The following is a 22,978-nucleotide window of genomic DNA, read 5'->3' as shown; positions in this document are numbered from 1 at the left end:
AATGTGTCATATATTTGGGTAAGTAGATTTCTGAATTAGGAAAACAGACAACATCGACATTGGGAAAGGGGGTGATGCATGTGGTGGTGGTTTGTGTGTAGAGAAGAAAATGCGTCCATCAATGAATAGTTGCCTTCACTTTATTATTTCCCTGTCAGTGTAATACGATGTCATCCACCCCACAGAGCGCAGAATCAGTCTCCCTTCAAATTCGCCACTATGTTCAGCCACCAAATTGTCAGGTGTGCCAGGGGCGTGCCGGGAGCCATATGCCAGAATGCCCGTTGCCCAGCATGGCACAGATCCATCTGACAAATTCCCATTCTTGCTAAACAAGGCTACTATGTTATAGGCTAAGTCAATTGCGAGACCTACAGGTTGATATTATTACCTATCACTCTAAAATAGTTCCCACCACTCGTTTAAGTTCGGAAGTAGTATGTAAAAAAAAATTATGTTTTTTTACGGGGGAAAAAACGGCAGCTGTGGTTGGGCTACCAAGTAAATTCAGTAAAAAAAAAAAAAAAATTACAGTGAGGAAATGTAAACAAATTTACAGAACTTGTTTTTTTTTAATGGGATTCAATGTACAATAAATAGAATTGACAGAATTTTGACTGTATTTAATATTGACAGAAGAAAATAGTATAAAAGCAGCATGTGTTTGGAAATGGTACTTCATTTGTATAGTGCGTTACTACCTTACAAAGCCCTCAATGTACTTTGCATTTTCACTATTCATTTCTGAGCATCAGAAACAACTGAAATTACAATACCTTGCTCATGGATCTTTAATACTGTTACATTGCGCTGGGATCAAACCAACAACCGCAGGGGTGCAAGCTGACCACTCTACCACTAACGCATGCTAACCTGTTCCTGTGAAGTTGTCAGTTTAAAATACAAGCTGTTATGTTATTTGCAGGTTATTTTACAGTTATTCTGGTAACCACAGCTTCCAGGTTTTGTTCCATAAAAACAAACATATTTGTAAAGTATAGAAATAATAATAATAATAATAATAATAATAATAATAATAATAATAATAATAATAATAATAAATGTTTGCTGTATAGTAAAACCATGTGTAATTTTTTTTCTAATGGAACAAAACCTGGAAGGTTACCAGAATAGCTATTTAAAAAAAAAAATACTGCGCAAATACAAACCTGACAGAGCTATTTAAACTTGTAGATTCAACAGTCATTTACTGACAGCTTCACAACAACAGCTTAGCATGGGTTAGTGGTAGAGTGGTCGGCTTATGCCCCTGAGGTTGTTGGTTTGGTGTGACGATGTTAAAGATCCATGAGCAAGTTAAGTCCACTTGTTTCTGATACTGTGAAATGAGTAGTTAAAGCACATTGAGGGCCTTAATTGTAAAGCCTATACAAATGAAGTGCCATTTTCCAAGCACATGCTGCTTTAATACTATGTTGTTCTGTAAAATTTACACGCAGATTCTGTTTATTGTACATTGAATCACAGTAAACAAACAAACAAACAAACAAACAAACAAACAAACAAAACAAACAAACAAACAGTCCCCATTAGTTTCAATCTTGATACTGTATCCTTGTGATGACGTATAGGTCTACTGGGGGAGGTTATCTGAGATAGGCTGCAGAGCACGCTTGTTTGCCAGGGAATCCTTCATCTCCGCTCGACAGTGGAGATTGTGAGGGAGTCTCCGGAGAATATTGAGCATGCAGCGTGGCTGACGTGTGCGCGTGCGTCGGTGGAAATCTGCTACGTGGAGCGTCGGTGTTTTGAGGGGCTGCAGAGGGATAGAAAAGACATATGCACGTCTATATCGGGACATCCCCAGCTGTCCGCGGCAGAAACCTGACCAGGTGGCTCCTTAGCTCATGGACGCGTCACGACGCACAGAACCTACAACAGCTTGCCTCTCACGCTAATCTCCACCTCGGTGACGGCAGCAGTGCGCGTAAAACCTGGAGTGCGATTCTTTTTTTCCCCTTTCTTATCCGTGGTTCAGACCAGTTTCCACGGAACTCACGCGCTTATCACTAACGAGGACTCGGACAGCCGCTTTGCCTTTCGACGCTCCTGACTATATGGACAAGATGACTCTTTTTGCCAGGATTTTGTAAAAAGTCTCTCGCGTCAAGAGTCACTTTTCATGTTCACATTTTCATCATGTTGCCAGAGATAAATAAGGTGAGGAAGCTTGTTTATATTACACCTCAGTCAGTAGTGTTCGAATTGTACATTTAGTCAAAAAGTTTATTCCAATTTCTGTTACAGTGGGCGACAGTTCTCTATTACTCTATTGTCACATTATAGCTATATAGATGCACATTCTGGTATCAGAAATTAAACTTTTAAAATACTTTTCAAACTATTACTAACAGAGATAGTCCATAAAATTAATTCATTCATTTATTTATTTATTTGAAATTTTATATAAAATAAAATTCAATCTTTTGTCACTATGTCACTCTTGTACTTGAGCTCATTGGCTTATACATGTGTATATATACCGTTTAATATTGTAGCAACTTGTCACTCTGTCCAAGAACATGGTTTCCCAGAAAATGCTGGCTTGGTATTATTTTGGGAAAGACCTGTGATGCATTTGTTATGATAAAATGCAATCTTATCTCCTGACTGTTGTATAACAATTCCCCATCCACAAATTCCACAAAAGTGCTATTAATTCCATAATTTGCCTGTGTCACTTGCCCAAATATTTTTGCTGGCAAATCAGATCCCTTTCTATTTCTGACATTGCTTTGAGCATCAGTGTTTGGCAGTGGATGGCAAAATTCAAAAAGTGATTTGATTTAAATATTGATTTGCCTCTCCTCCATTTGTTGACCCTCTGACCCAAGTGACCGAGCACACGAAGGCAACGCTTCTCTCGGGCACCTGCTGAGATGACCAACATTGTGACTTCTCATTCTTTAGATCAGTATTTCCTAACTTTTATTAAACTAAGGCACATACAGATATTTTACATAAGAAACATCTTATGGCACACCACCACACAAAAATTTCCAAAAAAGTTCAATACTTGTTCGTTAATAATGTACTGTAACTTTTGTCTGGCGGAAGAGCATTTAATTGTTCTCCCTCTAACTATGTTCCTAACATATATGTTGATGAACATATTTTTATAGTAACAGGAAATGGATGGATGGAAAAATAATTTTCAGACAAATGAAATAACATTGGACATAATTTTCTGTCGTACATGTGACGTGATGATTCTCTCATATCACACTAATGTACTGCAGCACACTGTTTGGAATGACTGTCTTAGCATACTAAGCGTGCAAACAAAGAAAACACAAGGAACCAGGGCCTTTTCAGTCGGTCAAACAATTATGAATTTTGGGTTTCCAATGGAGTACTTTTCATTGAGTTGATGAAAAGCATTTACCCTCTACACAGTAAAAGGATTTTGCTCCTTAAAACTTATTGACAATTAAGTTGGCATCCTGTCATGTGACGTCATAGGGCTTCCACAAGTTCAACACTGATTAATCAGCTCATCCATCTTGGTGATTTTTGTTTTTGTTTGCTTTGTTACATGCCAGCCTACCACGGTGACCCACACAGATTATAACATGATTTACTGACTACAGTGTAGACCACTGTCCCAAAGGAATGGCTTTAATTGGGAGATTGAGGCAAAAATTAATTTGAATTAATTTGTTGTTGCGTTTGCCTCACAAACTCAGGGCAAGATTGAGATTAGAGCTGTTTTTATCCTGGTCAGTATGCCTGTTTCGCGTCTCTCTCCCACTCTGGGCAGGTAGAGTGATCAGCATGTACTGTATCTTCGAATGAGGTTAAGCTTTATTTCGCCCATATGGAGCCAACAAAGGCTCACGCGCTGATTAAAAAGGCACGTGACAGGCAGATTGGTGGCAAAGGGGATTCATCCCAAATTCTCCAGTTCCTTTTTATAGAACGTGAAAATCAGTTGCTTTTGACAACAGAGCTTCTTTTGAACACATTCGGCCATACACGTGTACATCTGCTGGCAAGCACATGGCCGTGCACATTTTCAGGCACTGCAGATCAGGAGGGAAAAGTGCAGCATGTGAGAGAGAATCGTTGTTGCTGGGTTTTTACGGAAGTCATATATTTTTAGATCTCAGTGCATTATTTTTGGTAGCATGGCTGCAATCTTGCTCGGCTGCCTGCAGTGTGTGTGTGTGTGTGTGTGTGACAGAGAATGAATATGAGAAGCAATTTCCGCAGGACTGCTTTTATCTGAAGAGGTGTTAAAGGATTCCTAAATCTGACATTGTGTGTGACTTTGTAATTCTCCGTTGCCCCATTTCCAGTGTGCCACAAATGAACAGCAGTAGATCTGCTTTAGCTAGTTGTGTACTTTAAACATTATTATTCCTCCCCCAGACGGCTCGTCCGGAGGCCTTCCCTCACAGACAACAAGCAGAGGGCAGTCGTCTTGGGATCAACCGATCCTGCTTACAGGTCAGATTTTAACCTCTGCAAGATGCTGCAGTAACTTGAATATTCATCGACATTATGAGCCTGAACTTCATAAGGTTTGCACATGCAAAACATGGTGCAAACTTGATTGAGCACGCAAGCCAATGTGGAAGCTGTATGACAGTTGTTGGACGTTAGTTGACAAAAATTAATTCTAATCTGTATTTGCGTGTATCTTGGTCATTTCAGCAGTGACAATTGGTGCTGGCCTCGGCCAGAGCACTTCTTCATGTATGCTGTTCCAAGTTTTTAATGCCATGTTATTCATGATGGACACTCAGGACATGTTAGACCAAACAAAAGATGACTTTTATGCATCCATCCATCCATCCATCCATCCATCATCTGAACCGCCAATCCTCACGAGGGTCAAGATTTATTTTCTGTAACTCAGTAATATGTTTCTTTTACTTCCACTAACATTTCCAATTCCAACACTTGAATCTTGGGCCTGTGGTGCTCTCCCAAATGTTCAACCAATTCAATTTAATAAAAAAAAAACTATTGGTCCCTGAGGGATAAGTGAAGGCACATAGAGCAAAAAAATAAAATAAAAAAATAGAAATATGATGAAAAAAACCATCAGCACTAAAACCATAGAGCACAAAACCCTCATTTAAATAAGGCAGTTTTTCTGCCGGTTTTTACGCCAAGCGCAGTCTACTTTCTATTACCAGATTGTCAGGTGCACCAGGGGCACAGAAGCTTCATCCACCGAAATGCCCAGTGAGGTGCAAATCAATCTCAAACACGGGAAACAAAAGACTTCGCTGGCACGAATGAATTTGCAACCGTTTTTAGGTACCTGTCTATGAAAATAGGGCCCCATGTTTTAATTTTGATGTACTTTTCAATAGTATTATTAATCATGTTTACATCAACCAAAAAAAAAAAAAAAAAAAAAAAAAAAAGAACCATGACTGAAGAATAGAAGAATGTTTTACTGCATGTGGTGCCCAAATTTGCAAAAATGCTTGAAGGTATACCGGTAAGCTTCTATTTAGGAGACTGTCACCCAAAAACAAAACAATCCCCTACTTTACATTAATTTGTAAGTTGAACATGTCTATTGGATTCCAGTAAATTGGCTTATTTTAATAATAATAATAATAATAATAACTAATGCATCAGATCTTATTGATTCCCATTTAATTTATCTGAGCTGTAAAATTCCTGGATTAACATGCAAATGTGTAGTGCTTAGATCCTGTAAGATGTATATAAAAAATAAAATGTAAAAAAATAAATTAAAAAATGCTTATGCATCAATTTTTGTCTGTCAAACACAAACCATAACACATTTTTAAAATAATAATAATAATATTAATAATAATAATACTTTTTGCAACTTCACTGTTTACTCACATTTATCCATTCGTGTCACATCACGCAGCGTGCACATTTGTCTGCATATACAGTATGTAATCGCATTCATTTTTCTTTGGCATTTAAGTGCCTTAAAGCATGCCGGCCAGGCTGAGTTTATTTCATATTCCATTTGTGGCGGGTGTCAGCAACTATATTTAATTCTATCTCTGTGCATCATAAACAACATCATCAGCAGAAACACAGCATGTAAGCAGAAAAATCACATCAAATGTGCATGCAAGCTTTCAGTGAGAAAAAATATATATCTCGCATCAGTAATACTTTACAGAGATGTTTTACTCACGTCATATATAAGAACAATACCATTCTAACTGATTTAACTGGACATATTTGTGGAATGGCAGTTAACAAAATAAAGACGTGCTAAATTCACTGCGTAATTCCCCCCCGTGATACTGATATAGATCTTTACGATATCTAATTCTTCGTAGCGGACTTGGCATTGGACAGGGGTTTAATTTTACCCATCAAGCTTTCAGAGTATGCCTGATGGCAGCCAGAGAGGAGTAGGTTGCTGCTCTTCTCCCCCACAAAGCTCCCAGAGACAACACCACGACCCGGCTTAGCCAGGACCTGTAAGACTTTGTCCCCATTACCCTCAGTAACTCCAGCCTCTCCCTGCTGGGGGTTCTGATCACCTGAGCCTCACACTAAAAAGTGATCAGCCTAACACAATGACATACTGATGAAAGGGGCTGTGACAGGCGTGCAAGGACAGTGTAAAAAATACATTATTCATTTGTAGGTCACAATCGCTGACCCACTCTACTTCTGTTGTGTTTACTAGGGATGTAACAATATCCAAACATCACGATATGATGTTATCACGATATAAAGCTCACGATACTATAATTATCACAATTTGTTGGGGGGTTGGCGATATATAAAAAAGGTCACAATATTGTAAAAAAAAATGAACTCATGCTAAAAAAAAAAAAAACACAATATTGTGCTTTTGTACATAACAGCAATGAAAAATATTGTAAAAATCTAAATATATATAAAACTATATAAATATAAAATATATAAAAATATTGAGGAATTTACTTGCTAATGCACGCACACATTGAGTTCCTCCACATACTGACTCGCTCCACAAGCATATTATGACGATCATCTGACAATTAGCATAGATTTTAAACATAGAAGGGCCAAAACATCCCTAATGAAAATTAAATTCACCTAAAAAAGTAGCCACTAGAGGGTGCTACAACTGCACAAATGGAAATCAATCTGACTTTTTGAGCAGATGTGGTGCTTTTAAATATCGTGAACATGACGACGACGATATTGTGGCAGTTTTAATATCACAATATTGCCCTTATTGTTACATCCCAAGTGTTTACTATTGTGCTGTCTATTAGGGGTCTGCCAAAAAAATCGATTCATAAAAGAATCGAGATTCTCATTTATTAAGCAAATCGAATCGATATTTAATATCCAAAAATTGATTTTATTTAAATTAGAAATGAAGAAGAAGGGGAAAAGGCAAGGCAAGTTTATTTGTATAGCACATTTCATCCACAAGGCAACTCAACGTGCTTTACACAAGGAAAGACAACACATAAGCATCAACAAACAGTAGTTAACATTGAGAGGAAGAAAAATAAATGAAAAGGCAGTTGTAGCCCACATGCTGTTTTTGTGGAAAAAAAGCACTTACAATACAAAATTAATAAATGTTTAAACAAAAAAAAACAAAAAAAAAGACACTTTATGTCTATGTTGCAAAGCAGACTGGAGTACATCATGACAATGTTGTGCATATCTGTAAATTGAAGCAGAAATCATTTGTCAATCAAATCATTTTGAATCGAAAATCATTTGAATCAAGAATCTAAAATGGATTCTGAATCGAATCGTAGACCCAAACATCATAATCGAATCGAATTGTGAGACAGTCAAAGATTCCCAGCCCGACTGTATATGGTCAATCACTATATCTCAATTGTGGATATGTATTTATTTTTGCCTCACTACGTCTGTCTTTATAAATTAAGTATATAGCTGTTGCTGAGTTGAGCAAGACAAAACATCTCATCATGTGACCCCATTTTATTTGATTACTTTAAAATGTATTCACTTTCAGACTATTTTTTGTGTGTTGTATTTTTTGTTAGCATTTCATCATATAGTAAAGTTAGCATGATAAAACATTTTTTTTCCATTTACAGAAGTTTGGCCAAGGAGTAGAAACTTTGCCTCAGCTGGAGCCTCCAGTGGTCCAGGTAGTTGTCAGCAATGCCAAGAACCAGCAGCAGCAGCAGCAGCAGTCCAACCACATCCTGCCTCAAATTGTCAATCAGGGGTTCCACAACCACTGCCAAACAAACACAGTAAGGATGTCATTATTCAGCTTTCTTGCATTCTTATTATCTGTCTGATCAGTAGAAAAGGTTTTTTTTTTTTTTTTTTTTATTCTGCTGTGGATAATATTACTCAAAGTGAGGTGATTTGCAGTAGATACTAATATGATTTCTGTGGAACATCTTGAACGTCACCGTGTTGTCGCTAGTCATAGACATGCAACTGTAGGCTCTTTTAATAGCTTGGTGTGGATGAGAACTGAAATCTGAATGTCCATGAACAGATTGAGAGGCCTAAACCCACTCAGCAGTTCACCATGCGATTTGGTGCAGCCATGGATAAAATATCAGTGTCCCGCAACAACAAACTCTTCAGTAACAGGCTGAACAAAGAAAAGGCACCCGAGGGTCGAAGGTTACCAATGTCTCCCACAGGTATGTTTTCATGGAGCACAGAAAAACATGACCTACTCAAAGTAATCTTATTCATTGACTCATAGTAAAGAATAGCATGTTTGCATCATGGCACTTGCTCACCCTCCCACTCTCTGCTCTTTGATCAATATGATAACATGATTCATCTGCTCCTCCTCCTCCTCTTCCAATCTGCTAACAGAATCAGTCAACAATTTCCAAGATCGTCTGACTGAGTTTGAGAAGGAGGAAATCATGGACTACGCAGAGATCTGGTTCCTCGGGCTGGGCTCTCAAAAGATCGAGGGATCCCAAGCTGTGCCGCAGAACTGCGGATATGACGACGAGCATGGGAGCTACATCAGGGTAATTTGATGATACTACCACAAGATGGTCATTTACCCTCAACATTTGGCCTATTAAAATTGTCTTTCTAAAAAACGATTTCCAAACAGTAGCAGCGTTTCAAGTTTGGGAAAACAAGTCTTGAACTGGTCTATTTTTGCATCTGGGGTTGATTTAATTATGAAGCTATCATCACAGGTTCCACTTTTCTGGGAACACGTTGTGAGAGCTGATATCTGCTCCATAGTTTATCCCAAAGGTGTTTTGAAGGGACTGAAATTGGGGCTCCATAGTTCTAATAAATTAGACTTCATTCAAAAATGATGTGCCTTTTACACATACACAGTAAATTCTGTAGAGTAAATTTCACTCTATTTAGAGTAAATCTGACTCTATTTAGAGTGGGACAAAATAGATTCAGTTAGAGTAATATTTACACTTGGAAAAGAGTAAAGAATAGGGGGAAAAAGGTCACTCAAGGGTTGAGGAACGAAGTCACGACCTTTTAGCTTGGGAGACTGCCAAACTACCACCTGAGCTGTGCCACTCGTACTGTTTATATCCAAAAGGAGACCAAACACATTGGTTTTGGGCTCTTGGTGCTACGAAGATTCCAGCTGACATGAGTGATACACTAACACACAGCAGGAGTTGCGTGGCTCAGGGGGTAGATAGGCTGTCTCCCAAGCTGAGACTTGAGCTCGTTCCTCAACCCTTGAGTAACTTTTATTTGTATTTTTTGCAATACTTTATTTTACTCTCTTCCAAGCGTAAATATTACTCTGAAACTGTCACGCCGCCACCAGAGTGGCGGTTCATGCTTTTGTTTTCACAGTCAGGTTCCCGTTTTATTTTGAAAGTATTAACTCTCCTCTCACCCCAGGTCACTTACCCTTCCTGCAGCTCACTGATTACCGGTCCACGCCCATGATCACCACCACCTGCTTCCAATCAACCCTGCAATAAAAGTCATCAGCCTTCTCCCTCAGTTTGCCGAAGTGTCACATCTCAGTGCATGGAAGCGTCCTCACAGTCCTCGTACCACAGTCCTAGTTTGATGTCTTGCCTTGCCTTGCCTTGCCTTGCCTTGCCTTGCCTTGCCTTGCCTTGTCTTGCGCCCTTAGTTTGCCCCTTGTTTTCCTCCCTAGTGGAGCGCCTTTTGGTGTCCCTGTTTTTGAGTGCCCTTTTTTATCTCCAGTTTGGAGCTCTTTTTGTTCAGCCTTTTTTTTCCCCTCTTTGAGAGGTGTTTTTCGTTTCGAGCAATTAAAGCTGCAGCCTTGTTGGCCAACTTACATTCTGCGTCTGAGTCCTACCTCCTCTCGTCGTGTCAGTACACTTCGGCCAGCATGGACCCAGCAGAGAAGTTGGAGGCTGCACTCCGGAGACAGGCCGCCCGCCTGTCGCACCAGGAGGAGGTCCAGCAGGCCATGGTCACCCGGATGGGAGAGCTCGCTGGACAGGTGCAGGAGCTGGTGAGCCACCTGCAACACTCCACGCCAACCGTCACGAAACCAGAAACAGCTGAACCACCGATTCCGACTCCAGCCCTGGCCGGGGCTGGACTGAGACTGGCTTCCCCGGAGCGATACTCGGGAGAACCAGGACGTTGTCAGGCATTCCTTGACCGAATGCGACATACATTTCGAACTCTCACCACAGGCATTTCCCACCGACCGTTCCCGCGTGGCCTTCATGATTTCCCACCTGATGGGACGAGCCAGAGACTGGGCCACCGCGGAATGGGCACGGCACTCCCCGACTTGCTCCACCGCAGCCGGGTTTAGCAGGGCTCTCCGCCTCGTGTTTGATCCCACCAACATGGATCGAGAAAAGACTCGAGAACTAAGCAACCTCAGACAAGGCAGAGAATCGGTAAATGATTACGCTATCCGATTCCGAACTCTAGCAGTCATGAGTGGCTGGAACGACACAGCCCTCTTTGACCACTTTTTGAAGGGGCTCTCAACCTCTGTGCAAGAACTCTTACTGCCCGTGGACTTACCGGGCGACTTGGACTCATTGATCTCGCTGGCCATCCGCACCGATTATCGAAGGCGAGATCTTATGCAGACCAGCGGACATCAACGGAGACACGGCTCTGGATTCTTCCGGCACCCGGCAGCAAGAGCGTCTCCACAAGGTGCACTTCCCCAGTCGTCCACCGCGGGGAGATCCAGCGAGAGTGGCGAGGAGCCGATGCAGGTGGACCGCGCCCGACTGACTCACCACGAACGCCAGCGACGTCGTCAAGAGGGGCGGTGCTACTACTGTGGAGAACAAGGCCATTTGGTGGTAAATGTCCCACCAAGCGAGGCACTCCGGTGAGTTCCGAAACTCACAAGCAAGTCAAGAACCGAAAACTCACGCAAGTCAAGATTTCTTGCCATGCCATTTCCACAGACTTACTAGCTCTCATCGACTCCGGAGCGGACGAGAGCCTCATGGATTGGGGCCTGGTGGAAAAATTGCAGGCAGGCACGGAGCCACTTTCCACCCATATGAGGGCCAGGGCGCTCAATGGGAAGGACTTATTCCTCATCACGCATGTCACAGAGCCTCTCGAGATCCATATTGGGCAGCACCGGGAATTCCTTCGCTTCCGTTCCCCGTCACACACACTGGTCCTGGGACATCCCTGGTTGCAGTTGCACAACCCCCGCATCGACTGGCGATCGGGGCAAGTCCTGGACTCGGGAAATGACTGTGAACACCATGGGTTGGAGCAGCCAGCGGCAGAGGCACCTTCTGCTGCCATCCGTAAGGTGACTCTCGCGACTGACCAGGACTACCCGGACTTGAACACCGTTCCCACTTGCTATCATCCTCTCAGAGAAGTGTTCAATAAAACCAAGGCCATGTCACTCCCTCCACATCGATCGTATGACTGTTCTATTGAGCTGATTCCTGGATCTACCATTCCCAAAGGGAGATTGTACTCGGTGTCGGGTCCCGAACACAAGGCCCTAAACGAGTACATTGACACTTCTTTGAAAGCCGGACTTATCCGACCATCTTCATCGCCAGCTGGAGCTGGGTTTTTCTTTGTGGGCAAAAAGGATGGCTCTTTACGCCCTTGTATTGACTACAGCCCCCTGAATGAAATCAGTCAAGAACCGATATCCTCTGCCCTTGATGTCATCAGTATTCGACCAGCTACAGCAAGCCAAATTGGATCTCCGCAACGCTTATCATCTCGTCAGGATTCGTGCAGGTGATGAGTGGAAAACCGGCTTCAATACTCCCCGGGGCCACTACGAATACTTGGTCATGCCATTTAAACTCACTAATGCGCCGGCTGTATTCCAGGCCATGATTAACGATGTGCTCAAGGACTTCATAGACCATTTCGTATATGTTTATCTCGACGACATTTTGATCTACTCACCGGACTTGAAAACCCACCAGCAACATGTTACCCAAGTCCTGAAACGTCTGCTAGAACACCAGCTCTATGTAAAGGCTGAGAAGAGCCTTTTCCATGCAGATACCATCTCATTCTTGGGATTCGTCGTATCTCCTGGCAAAGTCGAGAGGGAGTTGGAGAAGGTCAGCGCGGTCAGAGACTGGCCCACACCTGAATCTAGAAAGAAGGTGCAACAGTTCCTGGGCTTCGCCAACTTTTACAGTCGTTTCATCCGCAACTTTAGCTCCATCGCAGCTCCACTCCATGCCTTGACCTCCCCACAGCATCGCTTCATTTGGACTCCTGAAGCCAACGCCGCATTCATCGAACTCAAGAAGCGTTTCACGGAGGCACCGATACTCAGAGTTCCCGATCCTACCCGGCAGTTCGTGGTCGAGGTAGATGCCTCCAATCTGGGCGTCGGAGCCGTGCTGTCCCAAATAAGCCAGGAGGATGGAAAGGTTCACCCCTGAGCGTTCTTGTCCCGGAAGCTCTCCAAGGCCGAGCGCAATTACAGCGTTGGAGATCGGGAACTACTGGCGGTCAAGGTCGCCCTTGAAGAGTGGAGGCACTGGCTGGAGGGCGCGGAACACCCCTTCATCATTTGGACAGATCACCGCAACTTGGAGTATCTGCGCCAAGCCAAAAGACTGAACCCTAGACAGGCCAGGTGGTCGTTGTTTTTTAACAGATTTTCGTTTTCTCTAACTTACAGACCCGGAAGCAAGAACGTCAAAGCAGATGCTCTGTCCCGAATTCATGACCCTGATTCCACAGCAACCGAACCTGAGCCCATCCTGCCTAAAGACTGCGTAGTAGGAGCAATGTCTTGGCAGATAGAAGAGGAAGTCAAGGAGGCACTCCAAGACACAATCACACCAAAGGAGTGCCCACCACGACGACTTTACATTCCGGAGGCCCTACGAGCACAGGTGATCAATTGGGCACACACCTCTCGTCTGTCTTGCCACCCAGGTACTCGTAGGACCCTGTTCGCCGTCGCCCGAAGATTCTGGTGGCCTTCTATGGAGACCTCGGTGCAGGAATATGTCAAGGCCTGCCCAGTCTGTGCCCGAAATAAATCGTCAAATCAACCCCGGATGGGTCTCCTCCAACCACTGCCGATCCCCTCAAGACCCTGGGCCGAGATTTCTATGGACTTTGTTACTGGACTTCCTACTTCGCATGGTAAAACCACGATACTTACAGTAGTCGATCGTTTTTCAAAAATGGTCCGCTTTTATTCCCTTACCCAAGCTACCCTCCGCCAAGAGAACAGCCGAAATCATGATCGACCAGGTATTCAGGATCCATGGATTCCCGCGACACATTGTGTCGGACCGCGGGCCCCAGTTTGTTTCTCGTTTTTGGAAGGAGTTTTGCAGAGCCATAGGAGCCAAGGCGAACCTAACCTCAGGCTATCACCCAAAGGCCAATGGACAAGCTGAGAAGCTCAACCAACAGCTGGAGACCGGACTTCGTTGCTTGGTCTCCCAAAACCCATCCACTTGGAGCAAGAACTTGGTATGGGTCGAACTTGCACATAACTCCTTACCCACCTCTGCCACAGGAATCACGCCATTCAAATGTGTTCACGGATACGATCCGCCTTACTTCGCGGACCTGGAGGAGGAAGCCTCAGTCCCCTCGGTTCTCGCCATGGTCCGCAGATGTCGCCGAATCTGGTCAGCAGCTCGACTGGCACTACAGCGTCAAGGCGACAGGGTGAAAAGAGCTGCTGACCGGAGGAGGAAGGCCGCACCCCAATACCAGCCAGGCCAAAAGGTATGGGTTTCTACGAAACACCTTCATCTCAAAGTACCATGTCCAAAGTTGGCCCCAAGATTCGTGGGGCCGTTCCCAATTGCCAAGACCATAGGTCCTGCCGCCGTGCGCCTTCGCCTGCCTCGATCCCTCCGCGCCCACCCCACCTTCCACGTGAGCCAGGTCAAGCCAGTCCAGGACAGTTCCCTGGTCCCGCCCGAGCCTGCGCCGCCCCCTCCGGAGATGGTGGAGGGGGGCCCGGTGTATAAAGTCAGGAAATTGTTGGATGTCAGAAAACGGGGCCGGGGACACCAGTACCTGGTTGATTGGGAGGGTTACGGGCCAGAAGAGAGGCAGAGGGTGCCCGCCCGATTCATCGTGGACCCCTCCCTCATCGACGATTTCTATGAAGAGCACCCTGACATTCCTGGGCCGTCAAGAGCCGGCCGTTGAGGTTCATGCTTTTGTTTTCACAGTCAGGTTCCCGTTTAATTTAGAAAGTATTAACTCTCCTCTCACCCCAGGTCACTTACCCTTCCTGCAGCTCACTGATTACCGGTCCACGCCCATGATCACCACCACCTGCTTCCAATCAACCCTGCAATAAAAGCCATCAGCCTTCTCCCTCAGTTTGCCGAAGTGTCACATCTCAGTGCATGGAAGCGTCCTCACAGTCCTCGTACCACAGTCCTAGTTTGATGTCTTGCCTTGCCTTGCCTTGCCTTGTCTTGCGCCCTTAGTTTGCCCCTTGTTTTCCTCCCTAGTGGAGCGCCTTTTGTTGTCCCTGTTTTTGAGTGCCCTTTTTTTATCTCCAGTTTGGAGCTCTTTTTGTTCAGCCTTTTTTTTTCCCCCTCTTTGAGAGGTGTTTTTCGTTTCGAGCAATTAAAGCTGCAGCCTTGTTGGCCAACTTACATTCTGCGTCTGAGTCCTACCTCCTCTCGTCGTGTCAGAAACTGAGTCTATTTGGCGACAGTCCCATTCTATATAGAGTCAAACTTACTCTGCAATATTTACTGTGTACTGTATTCTGCTCCAGCACAACAGAAAATGGAATTCCCTAAACTATTTCCACAATATTGGAAGCATATAAAATTAATAATTAAGATATCAGGGAACTGAGAAGCAGGGTTATTATAGTTTTGGAATTTTTCACTTTACTTCGTTTTTATTTCGTTTTGAGTTTTGTTTTTTAAAGTTTGTTCGTTTTCAGGGTGGTTCTGTTTTGTTTTTTTTTATTAGTTTTAGTTATTTAATAAATGCTTAGTTTTAGTTAGTTTCAGTATTAGTTTTGTATTACTTGTGCACAATATTTAAAAAAAAAAAAAAACACCATGGGACTGAGGTTATCTGAAGGTGACTATATATACTATACTATAAGACTATTGGCTGCTGTGAGATGACATCACTACTTTGTGAGACATTTTCAAACGTCCTTATTCCAGTTAATAACTTAATATCAAAATTAATCTACTTAAAATCACATTTAAAATCATCCTCAAAGGCTCATGCATTAAATTAATTACCAAAGACTAAAACAAAGGACATTTTTACTATAATAGTTAGTTTTGTAAATATAAAATGTAGTTTCAGTTAGTTTTCGTTTTTTAAAAAGCAATTTTGTTTTTTATTTCATTTTGTTTACAAAATTAGTTGTTTTTTTAATTTTAGCTTTTTCATTAGTTTTAGTTAACTAACATAAACTTGCTGAGGAGTGTAGGCCAACCCCTAATGAGCATTAATGTCCAAACTTACTGTACACTAATAATAATAATAATAAAATAATTTTATTTGTAATGTACTTTATATTTCTGCAATCTCAACCTGCTGCAGAATAAAATAAAAATTAAAAAGAAAAAAGAAAAAAAGAGAAGGGCATAGAAAAAAAAGCTGTTTTAAAGAAAAGTCTTAAGGTCTTGTTTAAAAGCATCAGTAGTCTGTGGGGATCTCAGGAGAGCGTTCCACAGCCGAGCCACAGAGGAGAAGGCCCTATCGGCCATGGTGCAGAGCTTGGTTTCAGGGAGGGTGTCTGTTGTTGCAGAACGGAGGGTTCATGACAAGGTCTTGAGTTCTGAGGTTGTTTCTGAGGAATCGGGAGACATCTCTGTACTGGTGGGTGAGGAGGGAGACCCTGTACTCAATTCTGAGAGAGACATGGAGCCAGTGAAGTGATTTCAGGATGGGGGTGATTTCCGAATTTGCGCAACCTCATCAGGATCCTGGCAGAAGTGTTCTTACCCGGAATCCCGATGAGGGGTGTGTTGCAGTCATCTAGATGGAGGAAACAAAGGCATGGATGAGCTTCTCTGTACCTGCCAGGGATAGTGCAGGACGAAGTTTTGCAATGTTTCTCAGATGGTATTTTGGATGGGGATCCATTTTAACACCCAGGTAGGTGACACGAGAGGTGGAAAGGGGATGATTTAGCCAGAGAAAGTAATATTGGTGATGGCATAAGAGCAAAACTAACAGGTTTTCTGGCAAATTAAGAATCATAATACAGTTTATGTCAGGTGTTTTTATCAATTTGTGTCAATATTAGGTTGCTCTAACTGTGCTCATTTTGTTGTTGCAGGTGCTGCACGACCATATCGCCTACAGATTTGAAGTACTTGAAGTGATTGGCAAAGGTTCCTTTGGGCAGGTTCTGAAATGTTTGGACCACAAGACAAACGAACTTGTGGCTGTTAAGATGATACGCAACAAGAAGAGGTGCAAGTTGGGAAAATCTTTTTCACTTTTGGATGGAGTGGTAAATTCAACATATTATTTGCTCTCCAGGTTTCATCACCAAGCTTTAGTTGAGCTGAAGATCCTGGATGTGATAAAGAGGAAAGACAAAGACAACCTTCACAACGTCATCCACATGAAGGAGTACTTCTACTTCCGAAATCACCTCTGCATCTCCTTTGAGCTTCTCGGGTTGGTAACACCAACTCTTTCTCTTGTTTTTTGTTCCTCATCATCCACAGAAACAAGCACAAAATTGGTCTTATTATGTTTAGGAACTTTTGTCCTGAGCAAGGTGGTTTCACCTTGATGTCAGAGTGTGACAGCATGGGATCGGGGATTACGTGATGAATGTGTACCGTAGGCACAGGCATAGGTATCCTTTTAAATGGAAGACCTTTAGAGGACAACTTGGACTGCCACCTTGTCTAACATTACTGTCACCAAATCCTTTAGTTAAGGCCTTGATTAGAGCCCTATCTCTTTCCCCTTCTTGCTTCATGGTGTGGGGGTTCCAATTACACCAACCATAGAGCAGCTCATCACAACAGACAGCAGGAGAATAATGCCAACACAATTATGTATTATTTCCAAGTGGAGAGGAAAACGTTTGAAACATCAAGCTACCAAACATATTGTGACCATGATCTTAATACAACGCCAACTTGTCAAATTGCATTGGTTCATTGATCCCCAGTTTTCTTAGGTCACCAGTTGTTTAACTTGTGTTGGTATGTGCAGGTCTTTTTCTTAATGTTTGAGGGCCAGTATCGTGGGAGGTGGGTTGCCTGCAAAGTTGTTTTAAATCATGTCAAGCACTTTGAGTTGCACATGCTGTATGAAAAGTGCTATATAAATAAAGATGGATTGATTTCTCTTGACAGGGTGAACTTGTATGAGCTCATCAAAAAGAACAACTTCCAGGGCTTCAGTGTGGCCCTCATCCGTCGCTTCACCCATGCTCTGCTCAGGTGCCTGCAGATGCTCCACAGAGAGAAGATCATACACTGCGACCTCAAGCCGGTATTGATTCTTGCACAACCAGATAGCTGTTATATTTTAGGACAGAATGTACAATTGGAATACAAGTACAATAAAGATACAATTAAATGAAGTACTTTTTTAGTAGCTCTGCTCAGCATTGTTGTGAAAATAATGTAAAGACACCTGTGCCATCTTGTGGAGCTATACAGTATTACACTAGTGTTGTGGAAGAGAAACTAATGAGCTTTTCTTCAACAGGAGAATATCCTATTGTCTCAGAGAGGTCCAGGGAACATCAAGGTGGTTGATTTTGGATCAAGCTGTTATGAACAACAAAGAGGTGAGAGCATATGACTGCATGTGAACGTTTATCTGTGCCAAATTGTGACTGGACACCTTACAGCTACCCCAGCATAATTTTAACAAGATGCAAAATAAAAGCCTTATCAAAAATCAAACCTCAAAGATACAAATATATGAATTAGATAATACCAGAAACAAATCTTAAAGAAAAACAAATGTGTACTGTTTATTATCTTAGAAAAGAGCACAGATAACTTTCATGCCCAGTGCAAGATTATCGCAAAGGGGTGGGTGGAGTTTTCTTTTAGTATTTAGGTAGATGGGTAAAAGTAAAAGGGTGTAAAAGGGTGATTTGCACCATTGTGGGACGGAACATGGCTGACTTGTTTGCCATCCAATGAAAGCAGCTCCCCTCATTCCTTTTAAATTTAGCACATAAGAAGTGTGGGGTATAGATGGGGGGTAGGACTTACTGCAGTCACTCCGCAAAAGATTGGCACGCAAAGTATATTTAAAAGGAACTGCAAGAAGATCTCCACTTGTTGATTATGTAAAGTTGGCCGCTGTGGAGTGGTCTGGGAGGTACTTTAATAAATATATTTGTGATGATTATAATCATAACTTGTTCAATGAATTGATTTCTACAATGATTCACTGTTGTCATAATTTACTGCACTGTTGTCATAATTTACTGTACAAATGAAATACAATGTCGATACATGTCCGCGGACCTCAGAATCTGTGAGCCTGTGCCTCGATCAAATCCGCCAAAATTGTATTACACCGCCTGCGCCGCAACTTAGACTAGCTTTTAACAGGTCTTAATTCTAATTTACTTTCTTCCACATCAATAGAAAACGCCCTCGGTCCGTCGGAACTCCCAGTAAGGTGCAACGTGGTCTGCCAAATTCACAAACATGGTAAACTAGACCAATGGTTCTCAACCGGGTACCCCTATCCAGCTTGTTTTCCAATGTCTCTCTCAGCCAACACAGCTGAGGATCGTTATCAGGCTTCATGTAGAGCTTGCTGATTAGCTGGTGATTTGAAACACCTGTGTTGACTGAAGGAGACATGGAAAACAGGCTGGATAGGGGTATTCAAGGACCGCGGTTGAGAACCACTAAACTAGACTACGTGTATACGCCGGCAGGAAAATTACGTCAAGCACACGTACGCCCGCCGCACAGTGTCAAGCAGTATGATGATATCTGACACAGCGGAGGTCCCAAACACAATTCTCTTGACGCATCCCTACAAGCAAATGCCCTAGAACACACATAACATTCAGAAATACAGAGCCAAAATGATCAAAACACACAGTACAAGAATACCCAAAATCAAAAAGTCCTCTTTCAAGCTTTGCAAGATGTGGCCAGATTGTAATCAGACATTGAGGTGGAAACCACAGAATAACTCATACAATTTAGTAAGTGTAGATAGATTGTAAGACAAAATACCTAGGATACATCACAATAACAAATGTAACTGAAGAAAATAAAATGTTTTGAAACAGGCTTCTTCAGCCAAACTAAAAGTACGAATAGGTGAAGTAAATTTGAGCTCTCCGCACCTCATCCATTGCAGTGTACACCTACATCCAGAGCCGCTTCTACCGCTCCCCTGAGGTCATCCTGGGTCACCCCTACAGCATGGCCATTGACATGTGGAGTCTGGGCTGCATCTTGGCTGAGCTCTACACCGGGTACCCTCTCTTCCCTGGGGAGAGTGAAGTGGAGCAGATAGCATGTATCATGGAGGTGTGCATGTGATTAATCACTCTTTAAATGGTTCTGCTTCTTCTGGTTATGTAGTAGTGTTTGAATCAATACACTTAAGTGTCCTAATTCCTTTTTTCTTTTCTTTATTTTCTTCTTTTTTTTCCTTTTTTGCAGCTTCTTGGAATGCCACCAAATGATTTTGTTCAGTCTGCATCCAGGAGGAGATTGTTCTTTGGTAAGAAGACATTCACACTCTCTTTACATCACCTTCAAGTTTGTTTGACGCTATAATCTTTATTGAACAATAATTTTAGTAATTTCAGTGGCTAATGATAAGGCATTTCTGCACACACACACACAAAAGAAATAATCGTCACAAAAGCCTTATTCCACTATTTATCTTGGTGAAGTTCTGAATTTCCATGTGCTTGTAAAACGTCAGACTTTAAAACATACTGATTTGTTCATGAGAGTCTAATGTTCAGTGCTAATAACAGCTCTGTTTGTATTGATGTTTAGACTCAAAAGGAAATCCCAGAAACACCACTAATAGTAAGGGGAAGAAACGAAGACCCAATTCCAAGGAGCTGTCAACTACACTGAAGACAAATGATGCTTTATTCTTAGACTTTATCACACGCTGCCTCACGTATGTTCCAATTCTGCTTCACCTCCAAAATAGGCACTACTTGAATTCCATTGCTCTAAAAATGCTCCTTTCTTTTCCCTTGTGCATCTTAGTTGGGATCCAACTAAACGGATGACACCAGATGAGGGTTTACAACACGACTGGATCTTGGAGGGGAATTTCAACAAAGTGAAGCCCAGAACCAAACCATCAGTGAAGAAGCCTACGGAAAGTGTGGCCAGCACAGAGAGAAATGGTGAATACAATTGCATCAAACAAGCTAACAGCAAATCTGGTGAGTAGCCTACCTCTCAGAAACATTAATGGAACCAACAAAAGTCTGCCAGTACAGTTAATGACAGTATCATTATGGCAACAGTTTCAATTTAGAATAGATTGTTGTTATCTCTATTATTTATGGGATAAAAGTTAGGTAAAAGTTTTGAAATCCAAACATCCTGGGAACAGATTGTGTTCGACCTCAAAGATTCCACTGTAAAATGTTTCTAAGTGTCATGTTGACTGCATGCATGCCTAATGAAGCATACCCACTAAGCAGGAATCTAATATCCTTTCTTGGGGTGGTACAGCAGAGAGGTTCATCTCTGAAGAAAACAGCGACGAGGACAAGCTGAAGAGACACAGTTCAGACAAAAAGACGGCCCCGGGTGAGCGTCTGCGCCCAATCGGGGCTTCAGCAGAGAACGAGGTGTGCGAGAGTGCTGATTCCAAGATTCAGGATGGCGGTTTAGAGAGGCCTGTTCACATCGTCATCAAACCGCAGGAGGAAGAGGCCACAGAAAGGCAAGACATGAAATGTTTGCCTCCTATCATTTAAGAGCAGAGGAGTCAATCAAGAAAAATTGGAAACTCACATGGGTGCTGAGATTTGCTCCTGCTTTTCCATTCCTCAGTCAGGAATACAAACTAAAATGGTATTAGCCAAGCTTTCCTGCAGGCTGATGGTGACAGGTTGCTCCAAACTGCCATGTTGTTTAGTATGAGCGTGACACCTCACAAATAAAGACGATTCTAAGGAGAATGGCCGATCAGTTGTGATATATAAGCAACAAGATTTTAGAAGATGGAGAATGGAAAAAGTTACACTAAAATATTCAAGGAAATATAAAGAACTTATGTTGTTTGTAATGGTTGTCAGCCTCATGGATGGGAATGCCCACAAAATGTACAGTAGTTAAAACGGTACTTTTTTTTTTCCCACTGTTATACATTGGGCATAGTCTTGGTTGATTATTGAAATATCTGACAAATGTTTATTTCGTGAGAAAAAGAAAGCTATTTTTTTTAAATGGCAAGAATATTGAAATTCACATTTTTTTTCTTTTATCCTCATTGTTCCTTTACAACCTTTCTCGTGCTAAATTATGAAAGTGTGTGCAATATAGGCCGAGCCAAAACTGTTTTGTACGCAGAGATGCAAAGTCATGTATATTTTAACTGGAGCACATACACTGCTTATTAATTTGTTTATTTCTTTATTTTTGTTTCATATATGATTAGGGAAACGTGCACCTCAACAATTATGTATTTGTGATTCACGTTTATTCTATATTGTGTCCAAAATATGTTTAGTACAGAATCCCCTTTTGTATGATTATACTTTGAATGTCCGTGTTATTCTATTTTTACACTAGAAACTAAAAGACAATATTAGTTTGTGCCTTGCAGTATTAGCTATCTTGCACTTTACTGGTGTGTATAGAAACCGTTGGATTCTTATACAGTGCAGTAATGCTTATTTATCTTATTGCAGATGGGTTTCATCTTGTGGCATTAGTTTGAAACTGGCAGTAACATCCTTAGTGGCAATCAGGCCAGCCATCAGCGATTCTACAATAGCGACTGAACATGACATTTGAAAAGTGAATCATTTTTGTGTATTACATGCCGAAATAAAATGTTATTTAATATTTCTGTGTCTATGAATATGATCATGCAATTAGAATCTTCAGAGCTGCTATTAGGGAAAACAGATGACACGAAGATAGCAATGTTTGAGTTGAGCTATATTAAATAAGAAAAAACAGATATGCACAGCTGTAATATGCTGTTTTTTATGTTTGAGCAAACCATTTATTATAAAGGCAATTAGTATTGTTAATGGAGTCATGGTGGCCCCATGTGGGCAAGCCCAGATGGGCTCAAGATGGGCCTCATATGGGCCCTAGCTAAAAGTCATATTGGTAAGGAATGGGCCCCATCTTGGCTGCCCAGCTGTGTCCCAGTTAAAAGTTGACTCCTAAAAAAATGATTGCCATGAGAGGGGTTTGAACCAGAGAATCAAAGTCAAACATAAGCACTGTGCAACACAGCCACGTGGCAAAATTGATGTTTTAAATACATTTAACGTGACATCAGTTGATCACTGATCTAAAACCCAAATTTTAACAGTAGTTTTTGGGGAAGTCTCTTCTGTAAGTGAAAATTACTTCCAAATCCCTTTTGTTCGAATATCAGTTTTTCCTGTGACAAGCAAGGAAAAGGA

The 22,978-nt window shown here is 42.0% G+C and overlaps 1 protein-coding gene across 3 annotated transcripts; it reads left to right on the top strand.

Moving 5' to 3' along the window:
• The first annotated feature begins 1,651 nt into the window (after positions 1-1,651).
• On the top strand, positions 1,652-22,403 carry LOC144015499 (dual specificity tyrosine-phosphorylation-regulated kinase 4-like). 3 transcript variants are annotated; one of them, XM_077515539.1, is made up of 14 exons: positions 1,652-2,181; positions 4,393-4,470; positions 8,052-8,213; positions 8,468-8,618; positions 8,800-8,963; positions 16,682-16,818; positions 16,888-17,028; positions 17,721-17,859; positions 18,079-18,160; positions 19,711-19,883; positions 20,019-20,079; positions 20,364-20,493; positions 20,586-20,767; positions 21,066-22,403. In XM_077515539.1, the coding sequence occupies exons 1-14, from the start codon at positions 2,161-2,163 to the stop codon at positions 21,308-21,310; spliced, it is 1,866 nt and encodes a 621-aa protein (XP_077371665.1). In that variant the 5' UTR covers positions 1,652-2,160; the 3' UTR covers positions 21,311-22,403. The 3 variants fall into 3 exon arrangements, with proteins under 3 accessions (XP_077371665.1, XP_077371664.1, XP_077371666.1); XM_077515538.1 differs by having other exon boundaries at positions 1,654-2,181; positions 21,063-22,403; XM_077515540.1 differs by lacking the exons at positions 1,652-2,181; positions 4,393-4,470; positions 8,052-8,213; positions 8,468-8,618; positions 8,800-8,963 and adding an exon at positions 13,501-14,130 and having other exon boundaries at positions 21,063-22,403.
• Positions 22,404-22,978: the final 575 nt, after the last annotated feature.

This window comes from Festucalex cinctus, chromosome 3 (genome assembly GCF_051991245.1).
Source record: "Festucalex cinctus isolate MCC-2025b chromosome 3, RoL_Fcin_1.0, whole genome shotgun sequence".
In the NCBI taxonomy this organism is placed as follows: Eukaryota; Metazoa; Chordata; class Actinopteri; order Syngnathiformes; family Syngnathidae; genus Festucalex; species Festucalex cinctus.
Note: the sequence above shows the minus strand (reverse complement) of the source record. Positions and strands in the feature narration are given on the sequence as shown.

Excerpts from the sequence above, each read along its gene's own strand:
- LOC144015499 (XM_077515538.1), top strand. The coding sequence starts at position 2,161 with ATGTTGCCAGAGATAAATAAG. Across the intron at positions 20,080-20,363 it reads CAGGAGGAGATTGTTCTTTG|ACTCAAAAGGAAATCCCAGA; the intron begins GTAAGAAGACAT and ends ATTGATGTTTAG. Across the intron at positions 20,768-21,062 it reads ACAAGCTAACAGCAAATCTG|CAGAGAGGTTCATCTCTGAA; the intron begins GTGAGTAGCCTA and ends GGGGTGGTACAG.